Below are 27,940 nucleotides of genomic sequence, written 5' to 3'. Positions count from 1 at the left end.
GTGTGAAGCGATCTGACAACGTCGCGAAATATACTTCCGTTTCGGCGAAATCACAGGTCATTAACTACGACATTCCGGGTTATCACTGTAACGAACTATAGAGCGTTAACAAGTTGCATAAACGTAAGTTACGTTGTAGACCACAAACGTGTGAACGGTCTGTTGTTTCAGCATACCGCGTCCATTGTGCATGAATTGATAATATCTGGACGTGGATATAAGAAGTATTCTATATTATACTAAGGAGATAGCTTTCGTTTCACTATTTCTGCGTCTTATTCATTGAAGATGCTGTTAAACGTCGGCCTTCCGGGTTCGATCCCGGGTCTGGTCAAGTGGGATTTGTGGTGGACAAAGTGGCGCTGGGGCAGGTTCTCTCCGAGTACTTCGGTTTCCCCTGCCAATCTTCATTCCACCAATTGCTACACAATCACCCTCACCTATCATCTGGGGCTGGTACAATAGGCCAGAAGTGGCCGCAGTACAAGGGACTTAGTCCCACCCCACTAGCAATACAAAAAATACCATCCGATAGCATGTAGGGCTGGAAAGGTATAAGGGAAAAGTTGGGTAAGTTAATAGTACGAAATCTTATACGTATAACAAATTATAAGACTACCAGCTGAATTTTCAACGGGTGTTATACCTGTTATATCATTAAACCCTTTCGTGTTGACATCTGCCAGACCAGTATGGCTAAAGTTAAGATTATCCGGATAACGCCAGAATTACATGTTTGCCATCTTATTTTGAATCTCACCTGGTAGTTTTGGATGATGCCGACATTAGTCAGCTGCTCCTGAAGTTATCCAATTTCTGGGTTTAGCCGTAACATACCTAAATGACGATTAAAGTAAACTGTTTAATTATACACGCGTCGGAGAAGTTTCAAAATCTAAAAGGTCCTGAAGCAGGATACAGAGTGACAGTCGTGTTGTGGGGCTGTGCACGAAGCCTATCTATAGCGAAGCGCCTCGTCAAGTCAAGTAACTACCCGGAGCGTATTTACATTTATGTGAACCCCTTTGACTTGTTTTCTACTGAAAGCAGAACTCGAAACGAGTCCCATGCACGCGACCAGAGTTGCACCACATCACGGCTAATAACAGGGCGACACAACACTAAACGTCAAGTCCTCCCTCCTTTGACGCGCTGGGAACTGTCGTCTTAAAAAGGACTTTCCGTATTACCTCCCGTTTATAAACACAGCATTCGTTCAGATTGGACATCGGCTCAATTTCAGCTGTTACAGCCATTTCGGACAGCTCACTTCGTATAATGTGTGAGTGTGGACTGGATGACCGGGGTTCATTTTCAGGCACGGTCAGAGGTTTTTCTTCTACTCAGCACGTCAAGACCAGCTCTGAGGTCCATACAGTCTCCTATCCATCCCCGTTGATAAAGCGGCAGAAGGGTGAATATTTCCATTAATCTCCATCTGTTCCTGTGCTTAAATAATTGAGCAATACGCCATGAAGGCGTACGGGGGAGCGGATGTATAGATCCACATTTTCTTGACCTCGGCACTAGTTGGAGGTGAGTGGTCAGCTTCGCGCCCAGGCCGCTTTATCCCAGGTGTCCACTGGACAAGAGGTTGGGTGGATCTCAGAGCCGGTCTGGACGACTTTGAAAAGAGAAAATTCTTGACGTTACCGGGACTCGAACTCCGATCCCTTGGTCGTTCCAGCCCGTAGCCAGTCGCTATCTGGTAATGAGTTTTAAATCCAGGCAACCTTTAGGCCTTCGCGGCATGGTGCTTAGAGAGCGGGGTCAAAATCAATATAACTATCGTTAGGGGTTCACTGTACGCTACTTTTAAATAATGAGAAATGGTAATATTATTGTTTCATATAAATAGAATTAGAATATTTTGGAAACTAAAACAGACGGCAAACGTTCCTAGACATAAACAATTATCTAGAATTTTAAATTTCCTCTTAAATTAATTTCATCATAGATATTTATTTTATTTATTAGTATTAATACTTCCGTATCAACAGGTCCTAATTTAAAAAATAAACGTGTGTATGTATATATATATACATACACACACGTTTATTTTTTAAATGTAGGACCTGTTGATACGGAAGTATTAATATATATATGCAAGACGGCAATCCAGATTTTATCTTTCTGGCATGCTTACATGTGCAACAATTCGCGCACCCGGACTCAAAAAGCTGTTGGTTTTACAGCTGAAATACCTAAAGACATAAGCCTTCCGACTGTTCGTTTTCAAAACACCGCCGCCGGCTGTGCGAACCCACGTATTGTGAGGAAGTCGGTCTCCTAGAACAGACTGTTGTTCACGCTGCAGAATAAGGCGCATGCCACCACATACTGGCGTCATTTTCTGCAGTTGCCAGGCCTTCTCTTCGTAGAAGGATATCCTCTGGGCTCTGGGTCCCATCAAACCTCCTATCCAATGAGTACAAGGGGGTTTTTCTCCGGGGGTAAAACTGGCGGCTCATCTCCATCTACAGCCGAATTTAAGAATGCGTGGGCGTACATCCACTCCACATACGTCTTCAAGGAGTGGTGCTTAATTACTTAGACATGGGAACATCTTTCCCTGTACCTTACATTGATCATTCCAGCGTATGGATACATTAGAATTCAGTGCACCATGGACGACGGTGAGACTTTCCCGAAAATCATGGCAATGTTTTCATTCTGTACAAAAGGGTGGGCCTGGAACAGCTGCATCGCCTTCTCTTCATAATACGATAACATAAATTGTTTACTCTGTTCTTATTACACAGCAGTCTCATCCTCATGAATAGTTTTCGATTGCATTTCGATTTTAATACCACATGAACGTAAATGTTTAAAAGTGAGACAGAATAGCGGTCCTCGGAAAACCATCACAGGTTTACCAGTCCGCAAATCAAAGGGCAGAGAACTACTGTCAGTTCGCGACGTCCACCTAAGTCGGTATCTCCTTTTAGATCTTATACCTATGTGGCGAAAGGTATCACGTATTGTTTCCCACAGCACTGCCGGTGCTTATGAATAATAACTCCAGGTTCCACAATCATGGCGCTTCATCGAATTGTAAAGAACATGCGTCCTCAAGTTGTGGATGGAAGAAATTTCCTCCATATGTGGGAGGGAGATGCGCTGAAGTTGCCAACATTCTAGAACATCATTTCCCATTGTCCATGGAGTGCATATTCAGTGATATCGTGATCTTATGTATGTGTATATGAGTTCATGAACTGACGGGATATCTGTGGAAACCGTAGTGGTGAGAACTGCTCATTTCTGCCAAATTGTTGCATTTCAGGCTATTCACAACAATGTGCAGTTTCGTATTATTGTGTGAAGACTGCAAAATGTGCATGGGAATAAAACGAAGTAGCCTATATCGTGATAATATCAAAGTAATAGCTTGTACTGAAAGTGGATAATTTCCCGGTGCTTACTTAGTATGCGAGGATCAGATAACTTAACCAGCGAGTACTGTAGCTGGTTAAGTTGTGACTGAAAGAAATGTATATCTCTCTGGATTAGTGGCGAATTACACAGTTACCATCAGTTTGATCTTTTTTCCAACTGATGAAATCGAGACGTAATGAATATCAGATAAAATATGTTTTATAAAAAAGCTATATGGAAAATATTTCCACCAGACAGTAGCAACACTTAGCGCATGCTTTTCAGGTTAGATCAGATATAGCTATCTGTTCAAAACATTTTCATTTACTGAGGTTGCTTATTCTTGTCGAGGTGTTTTTAACAGCTTCCAGCTCAATTTCCAAAGGGCTTTTACAAATCTTCAATAAACTTCTTAAACAATCAATACTAGTGTATATTGTCCTATTAACAAGAGCCGGGATAGCTCAGTCGGTATAGCGACTGGCTACAGGCTGGACGATCGAGGGGTTGGAGTTCGAGTTCCGGTAGGATCAAGAATGTTCTCTCCTCTAAGTCGCCCAGACCGGCTCTGGGGTCCAACCAGCCTCCTACCCAGTGAGTACTGTGGGCTCTCTCCCTGGGAGTAAAGTAGCAGGGGCGTGAAGCTACCACTCTCCTCCAGCTAGTGCCGAGGTCAAGAAAATGTGGATCTATACATTCACTCCCCCATACGTCTTCATGGCGGAGTGCTTAATTCGTTTAGCACAGGGACAACTTTACATTTTTTCTCCTATTAACTAAACTAAGAAAGTTGGTATAAAGAAAGAAGCAAACACTGAGCTACTTTCAGGCCTGCTTTTATTAAATTGATGTACTAACAACGAAAGGATTTTACGTTTTCACAGCAGTAAAGCCGTCCGGTGGTAAACACTGTAAATATTGTGACGGATTTGATCAAAGCGTTGCCAGGCAACAGTTCCGTAAACACAAATACAGGCAACAATAGAAGGGAAACTGTTTTTTGTATGCGGCCCGCGCCGAGCAAAAGCACGGAACTATAGGAAGTCTACTGCCAGGCAACGAAGCAGTAAACATGCATTCACAACAATGGGAGACGGTCTCTTCCGTGGCGCCCGTGCAAAGGAGTTATCTAAAAGTCAGTCAGTTCTCGGTAGGAGACAGCCACGGGAAGTTTGTAGTCGAAGAAGAGTTAGAAGTCGACCTGTGAAGACTTGCGGTGTGATTAGAAGACTGTATTTATGTGTGAAGTGTGTGATTCAGTGAGCCTGTTACAGTTCCTGTGTTTTAACTGCGTTACCAGGAGAGGATCAGTGTGTAAAACAGAGATAGCGCTGTATTTAAATGTGATTAAGAGAACTTGTAAGCAAGGTGCTAATAAATCCAATCATCCGAACTAAAACCAGTCATTTTCATCAAGTGTACCACCCTACACGTGAAAATATCAAAAAGATCGCTTCTGCATTGAACCTCATACAACCAACCTAACGACGGAACAGCTGTAGGCATGGATCGCTTTACATAATATATACAGGTCTACTTCATGTGGTCTCGTAGCAACATCAGACAGAGAAGACAGAAGGCGGAAAAATAGCGACAGAAGAATATCTTATGCATAGGCCTATAAGTACATGAATAACACAAAAATAAATAAGACGGTTCGAAATTCATACGCATGTAAAACGTCCGCATCCAATGGGAATTCTATGAATACCAAAGGCAAGGGGCAATCAAGGGGGATCAGCCCGTCGCAAGGCCGCTACCTATACAGGACAACACAAACACAGAATAAACGTGAACAGACATCCATACCTCGAGTGGGATTCGAACCCACGATCCCTGTGTTTCAGAAAGCGAAGACATTTCATGCCTTAGACCGCGCGGCCATTGTGATCGGCACAGGAACAGACTACAGAGCCTAAGTTAATATGGCGACTACTATCGGCGGATCTAATGCTACAACACTGGATCTTCTACTCACGGATTTGTAGACTGAGGCAGAAGACTGCAGATGACGCCATGGGGTGTGTACACACCGGAGCAAAAGTTAGGTTGCAGCGCTCCTCACGCCGCAACTTGTGTTGCTTTCTTCGGTTACCCGAAATGATCTCCTGGAAACATACAAGTGCACGGCCATTAGATGTCTCTGTGAGATACTGATCCCCACTAATTTCCTAATTCAGATAGCAAAGGTATGACACTTGGCGAGCTCCACCTCAATTGACTAACGTTACGTGGTTTTCGTCAGTACCTCTAGGCCAGTGTTTTCAACCGGCAGTCCAGTCCAGAAAGTGTTACATTACGCATGAATACAACCTACGCGTATCATCACTGATTATTCCAGTACTCTTTAATGCATCACCACTTTTTCACTTCCTTTCAGTTATAACAAATAGCGCAATTATGTTACGGCGCCATGAGATTATCACGTGATGTAGTTATCCACCACTCCAAGTTTGATAAACGTTACCTACCTATCCATTCAAGTTTACCTTTTAATCTTAACTGGAGACACATGAAAGAAGAATACAGACGCAGAGGAGCGTATCCTACACATGCAACACGAATTGACAGCATATATTTCACACACAGAGGCATTTATGCTTCTTTAGAAACTGAAATTTTGTTCTGTTGAATAACAGGCAAATCAACTTATTCAAATTCCAGAAGAATCAAAGCCAGGAAATCAACAGTATGAGCAGATGACATGACCAGAGAACACACATCTTCATGAAGGCAATGCCTCAACAAATTCTCTTTTACATCTAAAGTCATGTGAGGGGTTAAAGAGTGAGAACACGTATTGAAAAATATTCAACAAAACCCTTCATCTAAAAATTATCAATTGACAATGGTAAGCATGTTTTTATTCACTGAATGTTCTATTGTGCGACAAGTGTTACAATAATGCAGTTTGTGAACAAATAAAAGAACGGTATGGGTTTTCTACTAAATTAATTGCGAAGTTACAATGCTGTAACTTTTGCTGTCTGACGCATATTACAGCTCAAGACTCCCGGAAATTAAAATCAAGGGTAATTCCGAATTTTATATCAACAGGAAACTTGTTCAAACATCCAACAATTTTGGAAAGGGCCATGATGCTCTGGACCACTTGGATTAAGGCATCAATATGAATGGCACGAGGCACTCCTCTTGCAGTATTAAACACAATTCTGAGTGATGCCTCAGAAACAGGGAAAATGGAATGCTATAAACTAAACCATGATATCGAATATGATTCAAACTGCTGTGAGATACGATAGAACACGGCACACGGCACAATAATTATGGTACCGGCTGTGGCACTTACCAGGTTTTCTCATTAATTTGTTAATAATTTCGAAATGTTATGCATATTCTTTAATAGAGAGGAGGTTAGGCAAAGGACGTCCAGCATGATTTTCTGGTATGATGGACACAGACCAGACCGTGACTAAAGGTTTGTGGACCATCTCTTGCTATGAAGATGGAGACTGGGGACAGGCTCTGGAAGTGGCCAGAGAAACTGTACTTTTTACACCACTCTTCCCTCGGATGGCGACTTCAAGATATTCAACCCTCTGCAGAGTGATTGCATATGAATATGAGGTTCCTCTAGTCAAAGAAAAGTGTGTGAAACGGACTTCAAAGATAATTGGGATAAGGTTCAGAAATGAGGTGAAAACAGACCACAGAACGTCACATTTATGGAAAAGGGGGGGGGGTTGAATGAAACCATGATAGGAACCCTAACACAATATTACAAGGCGGCAGATGTCAACAATGTCCCTGATGTAGAAAAGTTGAAGAATAATATGTCTGAGAAGAAAGCAGTCTTCTGGGATTTGGCACCGTGTATATGTGGTGTTAACCGACGTTTCGGAGGAAGGTATCGCCTCCATCTTCAGGGTAGAAGAAAAAATATAAGAAATCTGCAAGCGAAGAGACCGTGAGAAGCGGTAAAAGCAGGCTGTGGCATGGAAACTAAGTTTCGTTTCGTTAAATTATCCAGAGACACTCGTAGGATTTCCATGCCTGCAATTACTCGACATTCACTAGAGACCAGACAATGGTACATACTTGTTATTTCACACTAACACGCGATGCAGAAAAGAACGGTCACCTGCTGCAGGCAATTCACGAAACATCAAGATTACAGGCAATTCAAAGGTGTAGGTGTCACTAAGCGTATCAGAAATGTTTCTTCTAGCAAGGACAGAGAACACACAAGCAAACACACTGATATTTTATGGCATAAACCAAGTTTACGTGTCCTTGTTACAGTTTACAAATTGTTATCAAACTGAATAAGAACAGATGCTGAGAATAAGACTTGAACCTAGAACAACCGCAGTTAACAGGAAGCTGGAGAACAAGGTACACTGAACAGCTTCCCATTTACTCTACCTCGATATAATCATATCATTTCTTCAGTTCTGATGTTTCTGAGGTAAAGCTATTCCCACATTATCTAGACAATCGGATCACAGATGGCGGTAAGGTTGTCAGCCTTATGCGCCGACCGCCCTTTACCCCCAGGTAGATTCCTCGTACATATTTCTGTGAGAATGAGTCGACCCCAGGGCCATAGTGCGGCTGGAAGGATTAGGTCAATTGACACAACCAACTACGCTACCGCGTGCCCCAAGATTTTCTGAGGTACAAATCCAAATATTACGACGATAAGACGGGTGGGGCATGAAACATCCATATATATATGAAGAACTGCAAATAATTACTATCAAAATTTTATATGTAGTTCTCATATGCCTCATATAGATCTAGACAGAAATGGGTGGATAATATTGTAGCATGTAGACCCTTGCTACGCAATGACTTTGTAAACAACGTTCCTGCTAGGCAAGAGCTGTAAAAAAAATTAAACATTTCATACCCATTTCACTTCTCCGTAAATCCGAGGTTTTAGAGATAAATTAATAAAAGATATTTTTTAATATCTAGAGGCAATAACAGAGAGAATTCGGCAGAAATGTTGTTATGCTTAGGGCTACTTTTCCCAGTCTGTTTACCTTCCCTCGCATAAACATAAACACGGAAGCTAAAAAATGGCACACTAACTCAGTATCAACGTATTACAGGTCAACGAAAAATGAAGAACACTGGGGCTGTGTGACTGAAAAATCTCTTAACGGCAGAACTGATAGAGGCCTACGTTCTGCATTAACCGTTGAGATAATGAAGGGCGAATTACAAGGAATGATTTATCTCTGAGTCAGCCATATATAGAAGTATAATGTAGACTACTCTATAGATAACAGTCAAGACCTTTTTCATTTGTGCCCTGTCTGTGCGCACTGTCAAGTGGACGTGCTCAAAACAAATTATGACCCAGCAATTTGTATCCCTGGGTCAGGGATGCTGAATATAAGTATGGCTATTTTAGTATTTTAAAACATATCACAGGTGACATTCAAATTTTGTTTCTGTGACAAAAATTGGAACAGGGTGCTGTCGAGAAAATTTTGACCCAAAAGAGATGAAGTGACTGAAGGTTGGAGAAAAATGCATAATGAGGAACTTCATAACTTGTACTCTTCGCCACGTCTAATTAGAATGACCAAGTCAGGGAGGATGATAGAGTTTGGGATACCCATGGAACTAGTTTGGCTGATTAAAATGTGTTTAAACGAAACGTATAGTAAAGTCCGTATAGGTAAATATTTGATAAATTTCCTATTCAGAAGTGTCTAAAACAAAGAGATGCTTTATCGCTACTCCTTTTCAACTTTGCTTTAGCATATAACATTAGGAAGGTCCAGGAAAACCAGATGGAACTGATATTAAACGGGACACGTCAGCTTTTGGTCTATGCCGATGATGTGAATCTACTGGGTGATAATGTAGATACCACAGAGAAAAACACAAAAACTTTAATTGACACAAGTAAAGAGGCTTGTCTAGAAGTAAACACAGAGAAAACTAAGTATATGTTGCTGTCTCNAGATCTTCTTCAAAGATCAAGTAGATCTGCTGGCCATAATTTCTTTAACCTTCTTCGTTGTTGCTGTTCCAGTAGGGGCTGCACTAGAGCATTACTATGGTGTCCTAGTTTATCGCGATGTTTTATGCTTTTTTCTTGGATGACTTCTTTGATGAATGGTACATTGAGATCGTCATGTAGGGTCTGATTAGTCACATACCAAGGTGGTTTTGTGATCATCCACAGTATTTTTGACTGCCTTCGTTGCATTATGGTTCTGTTCGATTTACTGGCGCATCCCCATAGTTCGATTCCATAGGTCCAAATAGGCTTTATGATTGTCTTGTAAAGAAGTATTTTACTATCTAGCGATGTGCTAGATTTACTCCCAATGATCCAATGTATGTCTTTTACTTTTAGGTCTACCTGTTTTCTTTTTTTGGCTATATGCTGCTTCCAAGTAAGCCTGGAATCCAGGTGGAGTCCAAGATACTTTACTGTTGATGATTGTGGAATTACAGTATTATTTATGTGTACGGCTGAGCACTGCTCTTTTCTCATTGTGAAGGTGAGCTGTATAGATTTGGTTTAATTAATGTGGTTTCACCACTTTCTTAGCCAAATTTCTAATTGGTCTAGATGACTTTGTAGTCTTTGCGAGGCAGTTACTGGATCATCATAGCTGGCAAGAATGACCGTGTCATCAGCAAATGTCCCTGTTGTAGTGTAAGCAGTCGTTGGGAGATCTGTTGTGAATAGCACGTATAATATCGGGCCTAAAACGCTCCCTTGTGGGACTCCAGATTGGATGGTGAAGCTGCTGGATACCTCCTCGTTAACTCGTGTTCGGAATTCTCGGTCAGACAGATATGACTTGAGTATTCTAAAGTATTTTATAGGGAGCACCTTTTTGATCTTGAATAGGAGTCCATCATGCCAAACCCTATCAAAGGCTTGGCGTACGTCTATATATATTGACGTGCAGTATTCTTTGTCTTGTAATGCCTAGTTTATTTTATGGATGATTCTATGTGTTTGTAGTATTGTAGAGTGATGATTCCTAAATCCGAATTGATGTGGAGGCATCCATTCATCTGGCTTTAGGTCCATATTTAGTCTCCGAAGTATAAGCTTCCCAAATAGTTTGTTTATTATGGACAGTAAGCTTATTGGACGATACGAAGATAATTCTTTTGGGTCTTTTCCTGGTTTTGGTATCAAGATAATTTCTGCTGCCAAATACTGAGTCTTAGCATAGCATTACAGATGTATGTTAGCATGACCAGTCCCTTTTTTTTGCAACTTTCATCATTTGGGGGTGATTTTGTCAATACCAGGTGTTTTTTTGATATTTAAGAAGCCAATTTCTTCTTTGATCTCTTTTGGGCTGAAGAGTTTCATTGTCTGAATATGGCGGTAATGTGGTAATATCGTCCTCTATCTCTTGATCAGGAAGACTGCCATTAGGCGTAAAGACTTTCGATAAGTCTGCTGCGAAGAGTTCCGCTTTTTCTTTATCGCTACGAGCCCATCTTTCTGGATGACCTATCTGGATTTTTAAAGGTGATACAGGAATTATAGGTTTTTTAGTTGACTTCACTGGTGTCCAAATGGAGTTGTAGCGATTGAGGTTTCTGAGGTACATGTGTAGTGTCAGCTCTCTGGACTTCTTGATTTCCGCTCTTAACTTATTGGTGGCCCTGTTATATGCAATTCTGTCTGATGGGGCATGACTTTGTTGCCATGTCTTCCTAGCCCTTCTTTTATCTGCTATAATTTTTTTTTAATTTCAGTGGGGGATATTTACCCCTCTTGTTTGTGTGGCCGGAAATGGAGTGGCGTGTAGAGCTGCTTCTTTAAGAATGTCACTGAAGTCAGTCAGGGCTATGTCTAGTTCTTCAGGGCTTTAAGACTGATGTGTAAGTTAATGGCTTCTTCTATTTTTATTCGATAATCAGTCCAGTTGGTTCTTCTGTTATGAAGGCTGGGAGTGGTCTTTTTATTGACAACTTCGGTACTAATAGTAGCTATTACGGGTGTGTGGTCCGATGAAAGGTCATAACTAGGGACTATATCCATATAGGATGTAGAGATGCCACTTGTAATATAAAAATCCAATAGATCTGGGATTTTATCTGGGTCACTAGGCCAGTAGGTAGGGGTTCCGGTTGACAGGAATGAGTACCGTTGGTTTCGTATTATTTTCGACAGCTCTCTACCTTTGGGTGTGGTCAAGCGAGATCCCCATAGTGTGTTTTTGCAGCTGTAATCACCCCCTGCGATGAACTTAATTCCCAGTGTTCGGAAGAATTCGTAGAAGTATTATTCTTTGATATTATGCCTAGGTGGGCAGTACATGGCAGCTACTCTTAGTTCGTATGCCTTCATTTTTACCTTAATTGCTGTAGCTTGTAGGAAGTTTTTTTACTTCAAATTTTGGTAATTCATAATGGTTTATGTTATTTTNACTGTGTGTTTTTGCAGTTGTAATCACCCCCTGCGATGAACTTAATTCCCAGTGTTCGGAAGAATTCGTATTAGTATTATTCTTTGATATTATGCCTAGGTGGGCAGTACATGGCAGCTACTCTTAGTTCGTATGCCTTCATTTTTACCTTAATTGCTGTAGCTTGTAGGAAGTTTTTTTACTTCAAATTTTGGTAATTCATAATGGTTTATGTTATTTTTAATAAGTACTCCAGTGCCTGCGTGTGCGGTGCTATCCGGATGACAGGCAAAGTGTGCGTTATAATGGGGTATCCTGAAGCATGTTCTGTCAGTAAAGTGGGTTTCGCTTACCAACAATATGTCTATTGCACTGTGATCCAGAAATGTTTTAATTTCATCTTTATGCTGTAGTAGACCGTTGGCATTCCAAAGGGCTATTTTTAGAAACTTGGCCATTGTGGGTTTTAGTTAGTAGAGTTGATAACATGTTTAGTATCACAGTATTCTGCTGGTTAAGCTGACTGAACATGTTCTTGAATTATTCAAGAAATCTGTTTAAGGTTATGGGTGAGGTGTCTTCTTATTGGCTGTTATGTGTAATTCCCCGTGTTACATCTGCGTAACTAGCATTTCTGTATGCATTGTTTGTTGTTGGTTTAGGTATTTCGGGTCTCGCTAGGGAATTAGGATTGTGCATGTTTACTGTAGGGTTTCGTTGAACATTTTGTCTGTTGTCTGCGTTATTCGTTTTGATGAGGCTGTGATAGAACTCACATCCTTTATAGTCTGCTGGATGCGAACCATCGCATAGGGCGCATTTAGCTGGAGTGGTATTTGGTTTTTTACGGCTTGTGGTACTATGTGAGCCTCCACACTTTACACAAACAAAGGGTCTATTGCAGTATGTCTTGGTATGTCCGTACTGCTGACATCTAAAGCATTGTGTTAGTCCTTTATTCCTTCGTGGTGGTTCTATTACAACTGTTTAGTTTTGTATCATATTGATATTATAAATATCTTTATTGTTTCTTGCTGGCTCCAAGTCAACAAAGAATGTGTTCAGTGGTTGCTTTGTAACTCTGTCTGCCATTGATGACATTCCGATTTCTTTCTATTTACTGAAAACCTGATTGAGGAGGAAATTAAGAGGAGATTGAACTCGGGTAATGCTTGCTACAATTCACACCAGAACCTTTCGTCTTCTCGTCTGCTGTCCAAAAACATAAAAATTAGAATATACACAACTATAATTTTGCCTATGGTTCTGTATGGGTGTGAAACTTGGTCTCTGGCATTACGGGAGGAACATAGAGTGAGGGTATTTGAGAAGAGGGTGCCGAGGAGAATATTTGGACCGAAGAGAGATGAAGTGACAGGAGGTTAGAGAAAACTTCATAACGTATACTCTAATCCAAGTATAATTAGAAAGATCAAGTCAAAGAGGATGAGGTGGGCAGGGCATGTAGCACGAATGGGGAGAAGATGAATGCATATAGGATATTGGTGGGAAAGTCAGAAGGAAGGAGACCACTGGGAACACCAAGGCGTAGGTGGGTGGACAATATTAGAATGGATCTTAGATAGGATGGCATGGTAGGGATTGGCTTGATCTGGCTCAGGACAGGGACCTGTGGCGGGCTCTTGTGAACACGGTAATGAACATTCGGGTTCCATAAAATGCTGGGAAGTTCTTGAGTGGCTGCACAACTGGCGGCTTCTCACGATGGGCTAAGAAGGTATATGAACTTCGTTAGTCAGACAAAAGTGGGATTCCTAGATTGTAGAGAGTGTACTTACTACATATATAGTACATCAAATAGCGTCCCTTGACATTTATTAAGCTTACTTAGGATGGGATTGAAATAGAAACTATATGAAGCCTTCCATATCGAATTTCAACAAAATCTGTGGAAGGATTTATAAGATATGTGGGAAGTCCATTTATGGTCTTACGCAAACTATACTTTATTAGGAACCAATATGACTGAATATGGGAACTGCCCGTGCCGAAATGTTTAAGATCATCTGTTAAACGGTTTAGGTCGTCTGACGTAGACAGACAAATGGATATGCAGGCATGGCCTCCACATAACGCATTATTTTCAGAATTTTAAAGACCAACTAACAGGAGGATTTTTAAAATCTCTGTGCTTCTGTACCCGACACTGCAGCACACACGTACACACTTCGCACTGTTCAAGATTCCTTGCAGGTTCGCAACAGATACCTTCTCAAATTACTAAGAATTAGCACGCAGAGAAGTGGTCAGCTATTAGGAAGTATATTTACTTCTTCAACGTTTACAGACTAGGCCTGCCGGCCTGAGAATTCATTGATTCATCTTCTACTTATTCTGGGCAGAATTAATTGTGACGTAATTAATCTTTTCGATATGTAGCAGAACTTTCTGCGTCGGACATCAGTGCCTGTAATTACATGAAAGAAAATCGAACACAAATATGTACAAAGTGAGGGAATGCAACTGACGATCCCACGGTGAGGGGCTGCACGCCTTCAAATAAGTGGTCACTGGAATCGGAAAGACCAAGAAATTGCAACAACGAAGAAAATTAATCATTAAATTGTAAAAGTAGGTGATGAACTTTCATTATGATTATTCATTTTACGTGCGAGTGTTCATAAGAAGACTTCTAAAGTTCATATGCAAACCACTAACATACTGAGTAATTAATAATGCCAGACTTCTAAACGGTAATATATTCTTGAAAAATTACGAAGATACAAAAGTAAAGAAAAACAATATCACAGTCAATTCCTGGAATAATACAGAGCATTGCTGGAAAAGGGAATAGCAGAAAATGAAGCAGGGTTCCTCCTGTTCCTCTAATTTCAGTTTTAATGTGTTTTTCTCTTCCTTCCACGCAAAATAAGAGGAGAAATTTCACTTTCTGGTCAACTGACTTCACATCAATCAAATACGAAGACATTTCCATTGATGTATAACTCTCATTGCAATGCTACAACAAACTGGGGCAGCTTCTACAGTTCTGAAACTTTCTTAGAATATAAACATCAAAATATATGTAAATAATGGAGCAGACGTCTTATATTAAGTAGCTGTAAAGAATGGAAAGCCTAACATAGATCTATGCGAAATCTGGCTTCTTGCAGTAACTTTCCTGCAGAGCCTCCGAAAGAAGAGCAGAAAAGTGCAGGCCTACACAACTTTACAGTCCAGTTTCTAAATTTATCCTTACGATTTTGCGTTCCTCAAAGGTCTCAATGTCTCCTATCACAGCAGAAGGAGAGGTTCAAACCGACAGTACCACAATACACCAGCAATGATCCTCAACAACTTCTTTCCATTTCCGAAACTCACACCCTATTTCCCTGAAGTTCACCTCAACGTGCCTTACCAACTCTCCCTCGTTTCTTTTAACTGCTCTTCTGCAACACATTTCACCACCGAAGGATGTAGCTATCCCTTGACCCCCACCCCCCTCAAGAGCCACAAACTAAGACCCTCAAAACCTACTATACTTTAATTCAGAAAACACAACGCCATCCCATATCGAATAACGTTTTAAATAGCAGTTCTTTATTTTAATGGGATCGTAAGGATATTGCGTATGTTCCGTACTCATAATTCTGCGATGAGCCACTTTCATAAGTCTGACACAACCTTCATGTCGAGCTGCATGTAAAATGCATAATCAGTGTTGTGTAGAATTTGTTAACATATTTATTTTGAACTAATTACACTGTTTCTGAGATGATTATGAGGGCAGAGATACAACCACGACGAATGCATTAGGCGTCACTTTATGCTCTGAGCACAAATAATGAATAAAATTAGGGGCTTATCCTCACTCAGTCGAAATCTTTCACCAGAGAACCCCAGTACGGGCACTGTTCAGCAAGGAGTAAACCTCAAAATGGTTCGAGACACACACACACTTCATGATACCATCCTATGCATATGTCCGGCCATTCTTAGTAACTTGTTAACCAATTAATGGAATTAATTAAACGTGGTATGATGATTATTCCACTAAAGACCAAGCCATCTTTATATATTCTAACTTTTGTCATCAGCAATAACAACATGGCGGCTGTGCGAGTTTCTGATGCATGAGCAACATTACGGACTATAAGATAATATTGAGTATGTAAGCAACATGGAAGTCCCTGAAATCTGTATTAACTTTCGATTTCATGTCAACAACCAACGAATCACTGCACATAAAGAGAATACTAATTTATAACAAATTAGAACTTGGTTTCCGCCAGCTTCGCTAATACAAGTCCAAGAATTAGAAGTATGCATCACAGGCCCAAACGCTTTTCAGAAAGTATCTTCTTTTTTTTTTTAAGTTATTTGATTACAACACTCAGTTCTTGCATTCAGAGCCAAGACAGCTAAGTCAGTATAATGACTAGGTTAGAGGCCGGACGACCGGGCAATCTGGGTTCGACTCCCAGCATGGACAGAGCTTTGATGTCCATGCATCCTTCTATCCAATAGCTACCGCGGTCTCTTTCGCCGAGAATGAAGCGGGCGAAGCGTGTAACGGACCATCCACCTGTATCTGGTGCCGAGGCTAAGAATGCTTGGTGCTACACCTACACTCTTAGACACATGTTCATCCCGTGGTTCTTAATTAAGCCTAGGGTCAACGTTTCTTCTGTGCACATGAGCTTATAATTCCTTCGTGTATCAATAAGTACAGGGTGTTGAGGAGAATATTTGGACCGAAGAGAGGTGAAGTGACAGGAGGTTGGAGAAAACTGCATAATAAGGAGCTTCATAACTTGTACTCTTCTCCAAGTATAATTAGAATGATCAAGTCAAGGAGGATGAGGTGGGCTCAGCTCCATGAAGTTAGTTATGTGTTTTGCTTGCTGCCTGCTTCATGCTGGTTTCTTCCTTGCCGTACTCTTCAACCCATTTCAGGCAGAAGTATATGCCATTAAGGCATGTATTATGGAGAATTTAGATAGGAACATCTACATTCTATCTCACAGCCAGGCTGCACTTGAAGCCCTTGACAAACACCAGATCAACTCAAAATTGGTCTGGGAATGTCACCAAACCCTCATGGAACTGGCCAAACATAACAGGGTACAACTGATGTGGGTGCCGGGGCATGGAGGTATTGCTGGAAACGAAACAGTAGACCAACTGGCCAAGACTGGAGCTGAACATGAACTAGCCTGTGACATCTCTATAGGGGTCGCCAGAAAGGCAATCAGGGACTGGACAAATATGAAACACAAGAAATACTGGGGATCCTTAACTGGACTCAGGCAAGCAAAGGGACTCATACGAGGACCCTCTGCTAAATGAGCGATGGAACTGTTGAAGTTAAACAGGAACCAGCTACGATGGGTGGTGGAACTACTTACAGGACACTGTCACCTTAAAGGACACCTCTTCAAATTGGGACTAAGCAATAGTCCCACTTGTGAGAGGTGTCAAGAAGAATATGAAACAGCCACACATATCCTGTGCGAATGTAAGGCCTTAGCTTATTTAAGATTACGTCACTTGGGTCAATATTTTATGGAACCAAGTGACTATTTCGACGTCCCCACGTACAAAATCCTACGCTTCATTCAAAGCGCAGGATTGCCGAGGGGATAATCAGAAGGGGAGGCACAATAGATCACTGAAGGTCGCGGTGCAAGAGCCGAGAAGGCCCACCCCTTTTACATTCATTCATTCATTCATTCATACTTTTGAACCCTAAACATAAATGCATGTTCCCCCAAAACGTTAGTTGACTTTCAGCGGACTACACGACGTTGTATCCCAGAAGAAAGAAATCTTCGTCTATTCGTGTTCTGCATTTGTGCAAGGAGGACTATGTCCTGTTTGGCGTGATATTGTGCTTAATTGTAACCAGTTCTGTTAAGGTCTTGATGAATGTAGCCGCAGTGTTCCCCTTTTAGTATTAACCTGATTCTTAGAGGCCGCGCCATAGCTCAAGCGGTTAGCCGCTGGCTTGCTACCGCGGCGGCCCGGGTTCGATCCCGGGTCTGGTGAAGTGGGATTTGTGGTGGACAAAGTGGCGCTGGGGAGGGTTTTCTTCGAGTACTTCGATTTCCCCTGCCAATCTTCATTCCACCAAATTCTTCATCATCATAATCACCCGGGGTAGCCTACAATAGGCCAATCAGTGGCCGCCGTGCCTAGTGGACCCAGTTGGACTCCACCCCCCCCCCCNCCTAAGCGAAGTAGGAAAAACTGATTCTTATAGAATGACTTCATAACACCGTCCAGTGTGACTCAGGATATGCTTATATAGTATCTTGCCATGTTTAGGTCAGTTGTGACCATCTTCAGAAGGCAACAACAACATGTTAAGGAAAAGCATATGCCAAAGCATAATTTTCGGACCATATATTAGCTTTGGTTTTGCTTTTAACTTAGTTAAAAATCTTTATACAAAACTATAAGCTTATATACTATGATATAAGCTTATAATTCTGTGTAAAGATTTTTAATTAAGTTAAAAAAACAAAGCTAATATATGGTCCGAATATTATGCGTTGGCATATGCATTTCCTCCATTTTTCAGTTACATTATTTCTAGTTCTCGCATTTACACAAACACTAATATCCCTCTTTCCAGATACTTTTATGAAATCCGTATATTGATATACTCAGTTTCATTTTATATAAATCTTATACTTATACTTATACTGCCATCAACATCCACTTCAAATCAACATATTAAATTATTATGAGTATAAAACTGATAAAATCATATGATTTACTTTGTCCTTCCTACTTGTTCGCTTTCCGTATTAACGGAATTTCCTCATCTGCAAACGTTAGCCTAGACATCGTAGAATGAAAGGCAGAATATGAAGGACTGGGAAAAACGCGGGAAGTGGTAGTCACCTATTCTAAGGTATTAATTCCATTATTTCAGTAAAAGGACTGAAGAAACCTACAAATAATCTCCATTATGGTACCCAGTCTCCGGGCCGAGAATCGAAACCAGGAGCTCCAAAACATGAAGGAGAGCCAACCTCTATGCCGTAACGTTTCACCCCCCGCCTACAACTTCGCTGTGACATGCATAAGCTCTTGATTTTCCTTGTCAAGCGCTAGTACTTTCATGCGCTCGCAAAAAGGGATGAGAATAGCAGACGCGCCTCTCTGACTTCTAAGTGTTCCCTCTCCACCCTTATCCTTCACGTTTATGGTAGGGGCCAGTTTTTATTTCACGCCTTCTGACCCCGTTCCTTTTATTCCCTTCTTTTGCTTTTGATCAAATACTGTCTTCTTGCCCTGCCAGGTCAAGCTAAGAGAGCCTTTTATCCTTACCTGTATGTGACACGTTATTCTCTCATCCAACAGTCAACTGTAAATCTGAGTAAAACAATAGTTTTAGGTACGCTCGAAACCCCCAGAAGTGCCTATTAAAATCGGTCTGTCTGTCCATAAATAGTCATGAAACAACTCCAAAACCGCTTAACGAATCTGCATTAGAAATTCGATATTCTGATATTTTAATAATATTTTACACATTCCGATTGGGGCCAAAATCATGTAAAAATGACATTACATGAAAACTTACATTGGATTCTGGGCCAATCTCGAGGATATCTCGTAAAATATTTATCGGAGCGAACAAAAAACTGCAGAGACAAATGAAACGTATGTCCAGCACCCCTTTCCCGTATGTCTTACAGTTTTCGAGATTAACATATACGAGTAAAAGTGACGTTGCGCGTATATTTCCAGACTTGTAGGCCTAAGTTCAACACTCAATAATGGTCTCCCGAACATATCCTAACTTTATAAAACTCCCTCAATCTTAATATTAATTAAATAAAGCTTTCCCTACCTGAATTTATAGGTACAAATACAGGGTTATTCATAAGTCCGTGAAACATTTTAAAAATTCACAACAAATAAACTATGCATCAGAACATGGTAATTCTTACGCCGATAGAGAATGGATCTCTACAGGGTTTTTAAAGCCTCCACTGCATGCTAATCTCATGGATCTTCGCAACTGTATCACCACTCCTGTGGCTCTGAACCGTGATATGACACGGGAGTGGGACGAAATGGATTATCGCATAGATGTTGCCGTATCAGCAAAGATGGACATATTGAGCATCTGTGAACTATGTAAAAAAAATTTTGTGAGTTTATCTCTATTTCAGTGTAATAAAATTTGGTATCCGTTGCGTAGTTTATTTATTGTAAATTTTCAAAATGTTTCACAGACTTATGAATAACCCTGTATATATTTAATTACTAAAGTTCAGCTGATCGTACTACAGAAGTCTTTTATTCTCCATCATAATCGGCGTATCTATAAGAAATGCTCCAAAAATTTCAACAACAGACTGTAAATCAAAACGAAGAAAACAAAACAAACTCGTACTTTCAGTTCGGAACGAATTTCAATGAGATTTATTTTACTTCTCTTATTCACTGCTATTACAATAAGACTCTGAAACGTAGTTTAAAACTATGCGTGTGTATATGTGTGTGAGTGCTTAATTTTATTTCAGTGTATGTAACAAAAGCGAACAGTGAATCCTTAATACTGGTTGTTTATTCTTTCAGTACAGGTCTATCGTTTAGACTTCTTGCCAATTTGTACGGCTATCGACAAACAGTGAATATTTTCTTGTGAATTTAATGTTTATTTATTAAAAGAGAAGAGTTTAATGGTCTTAATTACTCAGTTTACAAGAAATAAGGCACCTCGAGAATGAAAGAATATCATTCCGTCTTCGTTAGTTACACGTCTTCTCTTACAAGTAATTCAAATAGTATGGACGCTAAACGTCATACAGGCTGTACTTACTTCTTCCACCGCGCCTGGCAAATGTACACTGACCCTCTTTACAACACCGTTTAGTACCGAACTACATTATATGTATTTTTCTTATTGCTAGTGGGGTGGGACTAAGTCCCTTGTACTGCGGCCACTTCTGGCCTATTGTACCAGCCCCAGATGATAGGTGAGGGTGATTATGGAGCAACTGGTGGAATGGAGATTGGCAGGGGAAACCGAAGTACTCGGAGAAAACCTGCCCCAGCGCCACTTTGTTCACCACAAATCCCACTTGACCAGACCCGAGATCGAACACGGGCCGCCGCGGTGGGAAGCCAGCAACTAACCGCTTGAGCTATGGCGAGGCCTTACATTGTATGTAAATACTGATTACTGAAACTGAGCTTCCATTCGATCTGTCATTCTGCTTCCATGGATTGACATTCTGACCTGCTAATTTTGAGTTGAACCTTGCACTTGTAGGCCACCTTAGATGGATGATAAATCTTCACTCCATTCGATCTCATCGTGAACCAGTTCCATGCAGTTTATATATTCGCAAACTATTTGAATATTATTCTCAGAATCAAGTATAGGGAACCTCAGTATTCTAAGAGGCTTTCCAATCATGTGCCTCCTCCATGCATACTTACATCTGCTGCCCACACACAGAAGCGTTAAATACTCATATTTCAACACACTTTTTTATGATGCAAGACCTTACAATGGTAAATGAAAGTAAATGATCCAGTTATCATTAAATGAACCTTTTATATATTGCATTGTATGCAAAGGGAATTGTCATAAAGATTACGAATTATGAGATGACAATGATATCAAAATAAGCCCATTTTAAAGTACAACCTGGAATCTGTCTGGAAGTACTGTGGAAAATCACGAAAAACTCCAGCCGTGACAGCTGGTCATCCGGCAGAGGCTCGAGTTGAGTGCCTCTTCAACATGAATCATTAGTGCTAAGGTTCGCTAAGACAGAATATCTCATAACACGTGCAGAAATTGAGAAATGGTATATTAAGTTGCATTCAACACTTCTAGATTACATGTGGCACAATGACTTGGAGGAAGAATCAATTCAGAAGGCGGTTTCAAGGCCCCAAACAGATCATAATGACATTTCTAGAGTTTTCCATCAATCTCCCTCTTCTCTGAATAGATCTATGGCCCAGTCGTAATATTTCCTCTCTTTCCTTATCTTCATACCTTCTTCTCTCATCTCCTATGCACCGCCCCATCCGTCTCTGTCTCGCTCCAATATCCTAGACATTCAACTTCCAGCATCGCAATATTGTATTTAAGCATCCTGTTGCACTCTATACGATATATGATATAAACTCCGTCCTAAGTGGAACAATTTATTGTAGGTCTTTCGTCTTGCTTTCTTCTACAATTGGGAAGAGCTGTGTTTTAAATTTTAAACTAAGTGCAGTTTAACAGCGACGTGAGTGTATACACCTGATGATGGCCGGTTGCGGCCGAAACATGTAGTGTAGAAGAAAGCAAGAAAGACCTACAATAAACTGTTGCACTTAGGACGGAGTTTATATCACATATTCCAGCATCCCAACTTGATCCAAGTTCACACTCATATTTATTTTTCCTTTCGCCTTTATTTTCGAACAACATATACTCCGCCTGTTCGTACTTGCGCATTTACGCCAGTAGCATCATTCCGATAGCCACTTCACTTCAGAATACAAGACACAGTGCCGTTACCAGGTAGTGGGGCCTAACAATTCGAATCCGCCACTGCGCAGGATTTCATTGCTCCCTGATCGGACATCCCACTACAAAATCATGGAGCCCTGCATGGAGGTATTTATTTTGTGTGGGTATGTTTATTGTTGATCGCATGTCTCAAATGGTTGTCCGGACGACGTGTAACCTGGACGCCAAAGAAGGGCCATCGGCGGCCTTTGTCCAGTTGCATGGACATCTTGATGTTGGGACGTATGACGTTCAGATTGGTGAGGAAATCTCTAAGTGCGGGAAGTCCGGCTGGCAAAACCGTAAATACACCATACGTCGGCATTTTGGTTTCACCAAGCTGATGACAGCGACATAGGTTGAAAGTTGGAACTTGGACACATGAAGCGGCTAACTCGAGACCGAAATCAACACAAAACATGCTCGCTGCGAAAACATAAAGTAGCCTAGAGATTTCATCACCGCCTACAACTCTTGTCTAAAACATTTTCGGTATGACGAAAATATTAACAATATACAAGTAAAATTTCTGGCTATATGAGTTGAGAACATCATCACTGCCAAAACCGGAATTCCCCTTCGTAACTAATTTCGTTCATAATAAGTACACACATTGTTTTAGCACACTAGCTATTCCAGTTGACTTCCATTTCAATAATGGTACAGGAAATGACGCTCTTCGAATGGGGAATATATTCATATCTGCAATAAAAGTGCAATAAATACATATCAAAAGTTAGAACTGCAAAACAGTAAAGATAGACTGGTTTCTCTTTTTGTTCGTAGTAGGCGGAACAGATTTTAGTTATGTAGATAAGGAAACATCTGAATTTCATCAAAATTCACACTAAGAAGAACCGATATTAGGCAATGAAATGAAGTAAACTAATTGGGAGCAGACTGATATATATATATATATTTTTCCTTTGGCACTACAGCCCCAGTGGGCCTAGGCCTACATCCATGAACTTATCTGTTCACTTCGGTTTTTCTAGATCGTATACATTCGGTAGGACTCCTTGGGCGGGTGATCAGCTCGTCGCAAGGCCTCTACCTGTACACAAACACAGAAAAACGCACACACACAAACCAAACATCCATGCTCTTAGTGGGATTCGAACCCACGATCCCGGTTTCCAAGTGAGCGAAGACAGTACATGCCTTAGACCGCTCGGCTACCGTGACTGGCAGACTGATATCTACAGAAGTTAACAGTTTTATGCATTTTATTACATTGCTTTGACGTACATATTTGCATGAAGCCTCGCAAATCAATTACATTTTAATCTTTCCTTTTACGTATTTAGAAGTAGTTTAAATACCCGTTGAAGGTTACACAGAGGCTGCCTGTGTACATTGTAGTACACTGCTATAATATACTGCCCAGTAACTGAGGTTAGCTCTTTCTAACGGACCCAACAGAGTAGGTGTTTCCCCTCACCTGAGGATGGAAACAGATCCTGTTTCCGAACTGTTGTGTCCTCTAACTTTACAGAGTACCGAACGATGGACAAGGTCCAAACCCCCAGTACTTCTGAGAGTTATACACCATCGTCAGAACCCTTTAGAATCTACTATGTTGCTACTGTTTTCTTCCACTTCTGTACAATAAGACGGTAACAAATAACGAACTGTCTTAATGACCGTGCTAATTTGGTCCCTCACTTCTAACAATGTTACTGAAATTCCTCGAATCATTTCAGCGCATGAATATATTCGTTGGACAAGCTAATTACAACAGCCATGTGTGAATCTTCTGAACTGAAATTAAAACTACGATACAAATAACTGTACTTCTGCACGTATTTCAAACATCAGAGTGTTTTGCCTCTTCAGAGCCACCTTGCTCCTGTATGGAGGAGAAGTCTGAAATGAGCACTACACATTTCTTCGCATAGTACATAAACAATTCTTCAGTTCATACGAGTAGTTTTAAGTGCCATGAAATTAAGAGTCTTGACAGAAGTGTCCAACCTTTGCAGATAGTGTTTCTAGATGAATGCTGCATAGCAACCGTGTGATACTAGACAGCGCTTGGTAGATGCCAGCCACTGCGAATTCTGCCATTTTCCGCGCACCGTCAGTGCATATTCCAATGAATTCCTTGCAAAAACTTAACCGGGTGGCGAAGCAAAATATCTTCCAGCAGTGTTGCCTCTTATTCATATCTGGTGTACGCACGAATATTTTATACGCCTGCGATGTCACCTGCCTCGTCTTACTGCAGTGCAAAGTAGCTTCTTGTTATTGTGCACACGTTTTAATACAATGTCTTTTAACTGTAGGTTCCACATCTTGCAACTTAGGTAACGCGGTATTAACTGAATGAGGGGCACAATCAAGTAGTTTGCAGCTTTTCTTCCACACACCTAATGATTACGAGTTTCTTGGCTGCAAGTAAAATTAGTTCTCCCACCGCAGTACGTTTTTCTGCCACGAGACTCAAGTGCTGTTTATCTTTTATTTTCTAATGCAAAAATTGTTAATTTTTGTTGTTTCGCCTCATTTAGTTTGCGCATTTGAATAATGGAGTTATTAGTCTCTATGCAACACGAAGATTTGCAGATTCTAAACTTTCTTGAACTAGCCCTGCGAGCACAACACATAACGCAGTTTTGGTTCGACCGGGAACCTTCAGAATTCAAAGTCAGAAGCGTCGCTGCTTCAGACATTTCCAAGATGGACTGGACTAAACCACAAATGAATCTCAGGACACCCAGTCATCAAGCAGTTACGTTCTAACGCATGCGCAAAGTTACTCTTGGAGAAAATAATTTCTTTCGTATCTTCATTCCTCACACCTATCTTCCTTTCCATATTCCTGTAATGACTGTATGCGGTCATCCACAAAAGATGTAAAGGATTTCAAAATTTCATTTAGTTTTTAATACGACTCCCGGTGGGACATCAGGATTTGATTCTCTAATCACAAGTACTACTTGTAGGAAAACCTGTCCGACTTACGCGACAAACCCATCTTTAACGGCTCCAAAGATAAATATGACAAGAGGACGGGTATGTCATTTACCGCGGTCAAAATCAGTAGTACATGTCATCTATATTTACAATTTCACATGTCGGCATTCTACAGTCATTCGTTAAGAGTTCGGTTCCTTATGGATACCTATTACAGTATTTACAGTTTTATATGTAACCCGAGTCACCGCTTCCAACAGTTACTCTACTGTTGCGCGTGTCTATGCTACTGTGGTCACGTGATTTGGTTGCCGTGGAAACGTGTTTACAGATCAATTTCCAGCAACGGCCGTCTCTTCTGGCATTGAGCCCTGTCACAATATCATTAACATTTAAACCTAATATGAAGCAGGACACAGAATATATAGGCCTGCGTTCTCTATGAGCTAAAGAATACACATCTTACTGGCTCTTATATGCTAAAGATAAGAAAACTGTGCAACTGGCACAACAGGTTTTGGCTCAAAACAGTCGAATATCGCTGATGTCATGATAGATTAAACAAAGCGAATTCGTTACATCAGCTTCGGCAGGACATGAAACTTTCGTGCGTTCGTCTTTATATTTACAAGTTCTGTGGCTATTAGCAGAGTTATAACAAACAATTCCTGCTCTAACCATTGAAATAAACAACAAACATATAACATGCTACGGCGGTATACTTGTCAAAAGAAATGCATTTCTATTAACACATTAGTTAATGAACGTCCTTCGCAGTGGGTACGTTACTCAGAAGTCCATACCGCTCGATACTCGAAGATCAAACATTCTGATTATATTACTATGTTTTCATACCGAGACTCAATAGCTCGGTCAGGAAAGTATCTGGCTACTGGCTGGACAACTGAAATTCTACGAGTGCTTCCGTCAGGACGAGGGAATCGAGAACGGCACTGGGATCCACTCGGCTTCCTCTCCCTTTTGTGAAGGTTCTTTCCTCTAGGGTAAAGCGGCCACAGGATGAAGACACCACTTGCCTCAATCTAATGTTAAGGTTAAGACTGACTTGGAGCGCGCCTTCATTCCCGCCATACATCTTCACACACCTCAGAGCATAACTTTACTTCTAATCTGCATTTTGATAGGGGGATTCTAAAAGCTCAGTTTACATGAGCATCGGAGGATGTGCACACTTAACACGTGTGAACCTCCTACAAAGGTTGTACCTGTGTTGTACAAATTAATTTGTATTCCTTTGCTTGTAACACACCACGGGGTTTCCTAACCTTCTTCGGGTGTATGCTGGAATAGTACACTAAATTAGGTCTCTACAACTTCCTTCCACATTCTTTCCAACAATTTGACATATACTGTATAAGGCAGTGAAAAAAAGTGGACGAAAAAATCAACCCACGCATATCCCATTTCAACGGACAGCCTCAACTGATTAAAAAAATCAATAACAGTACCATGACGTGACGAAGTCATTAGGGGGAACTGCCTAAATATGCCTATAAATTTTCTTTGTTTACATTCAGAGTATCCGACTGTCCATACACGAGAATAAACAGACATAATATTAATCAATAAATTTGAACGTAAAACAATATTGAAATACCGTTTTTTTCCCTGAAGAAAGGCGTAAAGAAGAAACTTCGGGGAACATAAAACATAAAAACTAGCGAAAAGTGAAATATAACAACGAATTATGTCGAGGATACATAAGCTGCATTCAAAAGCCCACATTATAATGTTATTACAGTGCAAGTATGTAACTTACAGCATAAAAGCGTAAAACTCCAGCGAACACGACCTCGCTTTCAGTCTCTGTTCTTACACGACGAATGGCAGCCTGTGGCGACAAACAATCCCGTCTTGATGCCACAAGCAGGAGTCAGTCTCTCAGCTCACTAATGACTTCCACAATAGGAAATTCAATGGCTGAACGTTGCTATTCAGCTGACGATTAAGATACACAAAACTACAATTTACCCTGTTGTATTAGTCATGAGTACGAATAAAGATACAATTTAACCGTTGTTTAGTAGGAGTGCCAAACGTGGTGTCTCGCTGTCGGGTATTTCAGAACACAATGCTTAACAAAATACTTGGACCAGTGAGAGGAAGTAACAAGAGTATGTAGAAGTACTTAATGATATATTTCCTAATTTACATTTTAACGTAATATTATCAGGTTAGTCAAACCAACGAGTGGGGACACGAAACGAACTTGGAGAACATGAGAAATGTGCATAGTTTTGGTCGAGAAACCTCATGGGAAGAGAACATGTGGGAAGCCTATGAGTAAACACGAGGATAACATAAAATTGGATTTTAGATAAATAGATTATGAATGTGGGGACTCACTAAGGATAGGGGTCCAGTGGCGGGATCTAGTGAAGACTGTAACGAACCGTCTAACTCCTTAAGAGCAGGGAATTCCACGAAAGGCCAAGCGACTGTGAAGAACATACGTCATCAGCAAATACATTCATGTCTCGTTACTAGAATAAAAGATGAAATCAAAATGGAAACATTGCTGTTAAACTCTTCGAAACTTCGGAAGAATTAAAATATTTGGGAACGACGGTAATGAATTCTTCAGCTGGAAGTCTTGAGTCCCGTTCATGGACTGAAAATTCACAACAACTCAAAAATGGCACTATATCTTGAATAAACCGAGCCAAATTCAATTTCTTGTAACCACCTGAAATACAGCTCATATAACTTGAAAAATATTTTTCAACATCTTCATTTCTTCGTACTTTCAGGAAACTAAATGTCA

General features: G+C 40.7%; 1 protein-coding gene across 4 annotated transcripts in view; it reads right to left on the bottom strand.

The window, feature by feature from the left end:
* The window catches only part of LOC111868918 (calmodulin-binding transcription activator 2), a 444,850-nt gene that overhangs the window by 391,285 nt on the left and 25,625 nt on the right, over positions 1-27,940 (bottom strand). For all 4 annotated transcript variants that reach the window (XM_023860018.2, XM_023860017.2, XM_023860021.2 and 1 more), the window contains exon 2: positions 5,357-5,486. In XM_023860018.2, the coding sequence (XP_023715786.1) occupies positions 5,357-5,396 (40 nt within the window). In that variant the 5' untranslated portion in view covers positions 5,397-5,486. The remainder of the gene's footprint in view (positions 1-5,356; positions 5,487-27,940) is intronic.

The sequence above is a fragment of the Cryptotermes secundus genome, unplaced genomic scaffold, assembly GCF_002891405.2.
Source record: "Cryptotermes secundus unplaced genomic scaffold, Csec_1.0 scaffold753, whole genome shotgun sequence".
Taxonomy (NCBI): Eukaryota; Metazoa; Arthropoda; class Insecta; order Blattodea; family Kalotermitidae; genus Cryptotermes; species Cryptotermes secundus.
Note: the sequence above shows the minus strand (reverse complement) of the source record. Positions and strands in the feature narration are given on the sequence as shown.